This window comes from Neurospora hispaniola (assembly GCF_033458365.1).
Source record: "Neurospora hispaniola strain FGSC 10403 chromosome Unknown B0T23scaffold_18, whole genome shotgun sequence".
NCBI classification, from domain to species: domain Eukaryota; kingdom Fungi; phylum Ascomycota; class Sordariomycetes; order Sordariales; family Sordariaceae; genus Neurospora; species Neurospora hispaniola.
Genome location: NW_026944423.1, coordinates 42,771 through 49,949, shown reverse-complemented (window position 1 = coordinate 49,949; position 7,179 = coordinate 42,771). Strand labels below are relative to the sequence as shown.

The 7,179-nt window shown below is 52.1% G+C and overlaps 3 protein-coding genes across 3 annotated transcripts; 1 reads left to right on the top strand and 2 right to left on the bottom strand.

Annotated features, from left to right (window-relative positions):
• Window positions 1-732: 732 nt before the first annotated feature.
• On the bottom strand, window positions 733-2,679 carry B0T23DRAFT_408966 (uracil phosphoribosyltransferase-domain-containing protein; the record flags this gene model as incomplete). Its single annotated transcript, XM_062839353.1, has 2 exons — window positions 733-816; window positions 886-2,679. 2 exons carry the CDS (start codon window positions 2,677-2,679, stop codon window positions 733-735), a joined length of 1,878 nt encoding a protein of 625 aa, XP_062687681.1.
• A 493-nt stretch (window positions 2,680-3,172) lies between these two features.
• B0T23DRAFT_58878 (uncharacterized protein) lies at window positions 3,173-4,115 on the top strand. Its single transcript, XM_062841513.1, has 3 exons — window positions 3,173-3,243; window positions 3,320-3,397; window positions 3,459-4,115. The coding sequence occupies exons 1-3, from the start codon at window positions 3,193-3,195 to the stop codon at window positions 4,065-4,067; spliced, it is 738 nt and encodes a 245-aa protein (XP_062687680.1). The 5' UTR covers window positions 3,173-3,192; the 3' UTR covers window positions 4,068-4,115.
• On the bottom strand, window positions 4,115-6,574 carry B0T23DRAFT_58853 (PhoD-like phosphatase-domain-containing protein). The gene is made up of 6 exons (XM_062841512.1): window positions 5,858-6,574; window positions 5,646-5,805; window positions 5,333-5,569; window positions 4,822-5,276; window positions 4,672-4,767; window positions 4,115-4,621 (listed from the first exon to the last, which is right to left on the bottom strand). The coding sequence occupies exons 1-6, from the start codon at window positions 6,335-6,337 to the stop codon at window positions 4,163-4,165; spliced, it is 1,887 nt and encodes a 628-aa protein (XP_062687679.1). The 5' UTR covers window positions 6,338-6,574; the 3' UTR covers window positions 4,115-4,162.
• Window positions 6,575-7,179: the final 605 nt, after the last annotated feature.

Here is a 7,179-nt window from a genome sequence, read left to right as displayed (position 1 = left end):
AGAGCCCTAACCCTAACCCTAACCCTAACCCTAACCCTAACCCTAACCCTAACCCTAACCCTAACCCTAACCCTAACCCTAACCCTAACCCTAACCCTAACCCTAACCCTAACCCTAACCCTAACCCTAACCCTAACCCTAACCCTAACCCTAACCCTAACCCTAACCCTAACCCTAACCCTAACCCTAACCCTAACCCTGACCCTAACCCTAACCCTAACCCTAACCCTAACCCTTTGGCCGTTCCCTCTCTGCTACTCTTTAGTTTTACTATCTTATTCAAATCGACTTCTTTTGGCCCAGCCCTGCCTGTGCCTAGAATCGTGCTATTATAATAGCCTCCTTTATTTATATTGACTTTAGAAGTTAGAAATTAAAGTCTAATATTATTAGAATTTTAATATAGTTTAATATAGTTAGGTATAGGACGGCGTTAGTAATTAGACTATAGAATATAATTTTAATAGTAGGTAATTATTTCTATTAAGTACACTCTTTAATAATAAGTATTATTTAAATTAAAAAAATTTCCAAGTAATTACTTATATTTATTATTTAATAATACTTAAATCTAGTTTATTCCAATTGTATAGTTCTAAATAGCCGGTTACCTATGTCTATCCCTCCCCTCCCAGTGAATTTATTCTCCGACATCCTCAAGGCTAGCAAATAGAACTTACTATCTTTCCTTAAGAGCCGTCCCAATTTATACCCTATACCTATAGCCTCCACCTATATAACCCCCGCGACTACTACAAAGTGGATATCCCTCCCTTCATCTATAGTACGTATACGCTTACGAAACTCTAATACTATCTTCCTATTATTTACTACCGAGTCTATTAAGATAATTGTGTATTAATTAGATAAGTAGTAAGGCTTAACATCCTCCGGTGTTTTAGCGTACAAGAACATAGCGAGCGGAAAGGCTTCGTTGACGCCAAAAGCCATGGGCTCTCCGCCCCTCATTAAGGCAACGATGGTTGTGTCTTGTTCGCGGAGGAGGCGATGGCCGGTGGTAGCGTGTCCTTGGACGTGAGGGATTGAGTACTCTTCCAGGCCTATAAGAGACGTAATCAACTCCGTGGCTAGGTACCAGCTAATGCGACGATGCGCTTCTCTCAACGCTGGACCAGAGATGTTAGCGTCGCGGGTTGGGGTCATCAGGACCCTGGCGGACGGGCGGTTGCTAGTATGCAAAAGGTTGGAGGGCGGGCCGTCGAAAAGGGATTGATTGAATGGGTCGGTTGGATCAGAGAGGTCGACCACAGGAAGCCGGACAGTGTCGAGACGGGGAGTGACGGTGTACGGGAGGAGGGTTTGACGGAGATTGTGACTGTGTGGTGCGTCGTTAGTGTTGACATGTTCAATGGCTATGGAGAGAGCGTCCTCCATCGACTTGCTTCTAGTCAGTTCCTCGCCCACGACTACAACGCCTTCGTCAGCAGCCCGGAGCATTGGTAGGTCCAGCGGGCCGTCTCCAAAAGCCACCACACGAAGGTTATGAGGAGGACCTCGCAAACGGTTGGCAACGCCTTCTTTGGATTTGGCAGTGATGATCAACTTCTCGCGAATGTCCCCGCCGCCAATAATCTCGATGTGCCTTCCCAAGTCTTCTTTCTCCATCACAAGCTCCCATACCCGGCGTAGCCCGCAAGTCACCACCACAGCCATGACGTGCTCGTGCTTTCGGACACGGCGCAGTATAGACAGGAACTCGGGATACAGAGTGGTCTCCTTCGCAACATCATGGCAGACCCTCTCGAAATCTCTGTGGGTGTCACTGTACAACATGGCTACCTGGCGGAAAGCCTCATAGCTGTAGCCGTGCTCGCGGAATATCTTTTCGGCCGGGGTCAGCTCGTCCTTGCCAATGGGTCTACTGGATTGACGCTCCCAAAAGTCTCTGCCGGTATCCTTGGCAGTCAGCGTCTTGTCTGCGTCAAATACCAGGGCCGTGGTCACCCTGGTATCGCGGCAAGCCGTGACGTTGGCTAGCATCTCATCCACTGCGGCCAGTACTCGTATGTGGTTGCAGTGTTCCGATTCCGTGCGGAACTCGTGGAGCTTGTGTGATATCTCGGATGCCAAATGTTTTGCCGGCGTGTCATATTTGAGACCTTCAAAGTGAATTCCCAAAATCTTTGCCAAGGTATCCAGCTGCCGCATTTCCTCCTCTTGCCATTTGTGCAGGTGTCCAGGTGTCACTGCCTCGCGCTGCCTGACCTGGTCGCGTTGTCGACGACGGCAAAGCGTTTCCGCGGCCACTTGAAGGTAGATGATATGTGTGAACGTATCTTGGTCGTCTTTTGTCCAGACCACCGTTCCCTGCTCGCTACCCTTGGGCCAAAACATGTAATGCCCGGCAACAACACCGGCCAGGCCCGACCTTTGGCACTCGTCACGGATCTGGGCGATGGCGAGCTCGCGGTACCGAGTTTTCTCTTCTTCGGTCAAGGCAATGAAGTCGCCCAGTCCACGGTTTGGGCCCATCAGAGAGGCAATGACTGAAGAGCCTTCGTAGACGGAGAACATATTGCTTGGGACTGCCCGTGAAAGGTGTTCGAGGACGGTCGACTTGCCGGAACCCGGGAGGCCATAGATGCCGACAATGATAGGCTTGGAGGGAGTTGGAGGCGCAGCGACTGTTGTCGGGGACTGATCAGCTTCGGAACACATCATGACAAGAGCTGCGTGTCTAGAGACGGGTGGAGAAGTAGTGAATGTTAAGGTTGAAAGGCTTTCTTGGGGATGGTGGAAGTGGTTGAGAAAACGATAGCAAGGCACACGGGGTGGTGGTGTTAAATACCTGTGCTTGTCCAGATATCTCCATGTTCGCATCGTCACGACTAATTCCCGTTGTTTCTTTTCCTCAGGCGCCCCTGACTGTTTGCTGCTTCACTGGCACTGACAGAGTTACTGTGCGCAAGGAATATCCGGGTTTTTCCTTGAGAGACTCCAGCAGCGGTGCCGTATGGTGTATGCGCGGAGGCCTACTGTTTGGAAATCATGGTGCTTTATAGCTGTTTTATTCGCGTTGACATGTGTGCTGTACATGTAGGTGGCGTGTTTGATGATTGCTGAGGTACCTTAGGCCGTGGTCCGGCGTGGTTGTCCGTCGGTGTGCCATGTCTGGGCTGCTTTCGTTGTACTTTCCGATCACAATGTACGGGGCGGCTGCCCGGTGGCGGAATGCAAGTGCCCGTCCCCAACCCCGCTAGAAAAACGGGCGGCACCATCAAGGTTCAGTTTCTGTCCCGCGGCATTCGTCACTCAATCGCGTGTTTGGTCTGTTGACTCTCAGCTCCTTACCATATAGCCACTTTCTCTTCAACCTTGCTGCATCACCAAATCGACAACAGAATCTCCCGTCGACTGTCGGTCACGGCCTCACCACGTAAGCGTCATCTTCTTCCGACGTTTTCCTCCGCCCTTCCACGATGATAACAGTGTAATAGAACATACCTAATCAACCCTGTCGCGTGCTCGTGTATGCTCAAGAACTGGCTCGACAAATCGTGCCCGACCATCCGCGCGACACCGACAAACACTTCGGCCATCCGCCGCAGACCCGACAAACAATGCGCCAGCCCACTCGTACAGCCCTGGACCGCCTCCTCCACCGCCTCCTCAATAGATGGCACGCCGTCCTCTCTCTGCCCTGCCAATCCCCACCGACTTGGTACCGCGCCCGACTCATCGAAGAGCTGCGCGAGCTGCGCTCTGCTACTACCACTGTCAGCCGACTTAGCGAGACTGCCGACGTCTTTTTCTCCATAAGCCGTGCTCGACACGACGGCTTCCCCGTGCGCAGACTTCCTCCTCTTTCCTTGGCGCGTCATACTGCACCCCTGATCTACATGGTCGCCAAATACACATTGAGGTGGGGGTTCTATAGGACAGCCGCGAGGTTGTGTGGAGCGAAGGAATGGAAGGGGGTGAGGGAAGTAATCAACCCGGCGAAGGACCACAAGTTGGGGGAGGTGTCGGCACGTCACAGCATTGATCCAGACAAGTTCCGTAACACTGGGAAGATGCTGCGGAGGGTGTGGCCATTGCTGCCCTAGGCTTCTAGACTTCTAGTGTTTGCGACAAAGCAGCTCGCTGTTAAGACGAGCGACAGTTAACCTTCGACGAACAGCTGACGCTGTGCCGTCGTAGATTATATCACAAACATCTTCTCAAACCCTACCGTCTCCCACTTCCACCCGTTTGTATCAAGCGTCACGTTCGTCCCCACCGTCTTACCTCCCTTCAAGCTCCCTGCCTCAACTCTTCCGCCCCCAACCGGTCTCTGCAAGTGATCATCACCAGCAAGCACGGTGAAATTTGCCAGAGGCAGGTCCCAGCCATTGCGGGTGGCTACGCTGGGCGAACCAAAGAACTGGGCATCGATCTTGGACTTCTTGATTGATAGATGGAAGTACCCGCGGTAGTACCCTTCTTGCCATTGCAACTCTGGATTGTTGTCGACCTTGGTCTTGGTCGCCTTTTGTACGGTGGCAATGGTACCGCTGGAGCCGGAAGAGGTGACGGCTGTTCCTGCGAACTCGACGCCGATGGCTCCCGAGCCGGTGGCGGCATCATAGGGCTTTGTGCCAAGCCAGGCGAGGTCAGAAACCTACAAAAGACTGTTAGTGTCGGAGGAGGTAATGGGAAAATAGTACTTACCCAGTTCTGGTGACTGTCGCCGGACAGAAAGACGTTGTCTGAGATGTTGTTGTCGTACAAATGCTGAAGGGTGCGGTTCCTGCTGGCGACGTACCCCTAAAGCCGCATGTTAGATGCAGTTGAAGTTCGATATAACGAAGAGACGCTTACACTCCAATTATCGGTCCCTGTCAGTTCTCCTTTGGAGTCAAGAATCCTCGAAAACACGATCTGGTTCCCCACCACTCTCCACGTTGCCGCTCTCTGCTTACTTTCGCTCAACTGCCTAAAGAACCACTTCTCTTGGCGGCCTCCCATTAGCGTTCTCGAAGGATCATCCCTAATCGCCTCGATATAGGCATCATTGTTCCCTGTACTGGTGATACTTCGATCGTAGTTACGAGTATCGATGATGATAAGATCCAACAGCTTGCCCAACTTGAAGTTGCGCCAGATCCGCAAGTTATCGTCGAGGTCTACCTGGCGGATCGGCATCCACTCAAAGTAGGCGCGCACAGCGTTGATCTTGCGCGTATCGACACTGATGGAGGGACCGTCATTCCTAAAGGAGGCTTCGGTGTTGTTAAGCGCGGAGAAGCCGTCCCGGTAGCCATTGTTGGCAAATTCTATACGGTCAGGGTGGTTAGAGGTTGTACAGAGCACGGCATGCAACGGGACTTACCGTGGTCATCCCAGGTGGGAATCCACGCATAGTTCTGGGCCAAAAGCTGCAGGTCGTTGTCTGTTCGGTACTGTCCATGGCGTGTCCGATAGTCGTACAGAGTGAACAGCTTGTTTGCGGGCTTGTGTGCTCTCGGACCGCTTGAAGCATCTTCATATATGTAGTCGCCGAGATGGACCACATAGTCATGCTTGTCTTTCCGGGCAGCATTGCCGTAAACGTTGAAGAAGCCCTTGGCTAGTAGATAACAGGTTAGCAATTATGAACAAAGGGCACCTAGACAATCCCATCTTCCCTGTCCGCTAGGACGCACCATGGTTTGAGCAAGAGAAGACAGCTAGCTTGACCTCGTCGACCTCGTCATTCTCGGCCGGAGCAGTCTTTGTTTTCCCCACAGGGCTAGAATTGTTGGAGCCGCAGACGTTGAACTGGTAGTTGTAAAGCGTCCAAGGCTTCAAGCCGTGAGCTTCGACCTGATCGCTGTCAGCGGCTTGCTCATCCAGTTAATCTGAGGGGCGAACCAACCTTGACTGTGAAGTCGATATCACTCGTTGTGTACGCCTTCCCGCTGCGTCCTAGTGGGCCCTTCACAGTCCCGTTGTGTCCCTTCTGCAACTCCCATATCTTCCACTCGATACAAATAGGATTCGCGTCTGCCTTGACGTACTTCTCCGTTTCATGGCTGTAGAGCTCGACCGTCCCCGCCACGGTTACATTGCTCCTATCCGACTCAGCAGTGGGCGCTACGCGAGTCCAGAGAATCACGGAGTTGGGGTAAGGGTCTCCCGAAGCAACTCCGTGAGTAAAGTTCAACTCCGAGGGTTGATAAGCCACAGACGAGCGTTTCAACGTGCGGGAAGTGATGAGGGGAAGGGAGAGGCCGAGGTTGACGTGTGACGAGCGGGCGGATGGGGATTGGTAGTTGAGGTTGCCTTCGAAAGAGGCGGACGCAAGACGGAAAAGAGCCCCGATGCCAAAAAGGAACCCGAGATTTGGATACATCATGAACCAAGGAAGGCGATCTGAGAAGCGGCTAGCGGTCACAGGCTCGACGTGAGAATTCGGCGTGGGCGGTGATGGGTTTTATCATCTTCTGCTGTCCCTGAAGTCTACACTTCAATCTCAATAGAATCTAGAGAAGTTACACCAAACCAAAAGCGGAATGAACAGGGTAAGGTCTGGTGTGCCCGAGCACGCAATCGGATGCCATAACAACACGTATTTCCGGTAGCGGGCGAGAAACAACGTTCACAGCGGTCAAACCATGGCGGATGGCTTCATCCGCATCTCGGCGGGAAAGTGATCACCATTACCCTTTTTCTCGCGAACGCATGTTCGGGTACGCCAGCGGGCCGCTCGAACGTCACATTGGCGGACCGGGTTGATATTTCGAATCGCTGAAGAACGTGGTGGTCCAGGATAGCATTGCTTCGTTACACTGACTGTAACCCGCAACCCGCGTGCCCCAGGAACGAGACATCACTGGCTGGCCTGAGAACCGATGTGTTCATTGAAATCATGGTTTGGGGTTGGCGAGGACGATGCGGGTTCTGTGAGCAGGTCCAGGGTACGATGGTGTAGAGGTACAGGTGACGACCTAATCACTGCATGAGGTTTATTGCGGGGCCATCTCGCAGGATCCATGGCGGGACGCGGGAGTTTGAGAGCGGGGAATTTGTACCTCTATGGTACAAAGTTGGACGTTAGCAGAACCAGCATCGATATTGGAACACTTGAAATTCTTTGACAAAGACGCACTTTATGGAAATAAATCAGCGGATCTAGGTCGATTGGTACCCACGGGAACTCTAACCAGTCGGATTAAACCAATTACAATGCTCCCAAAG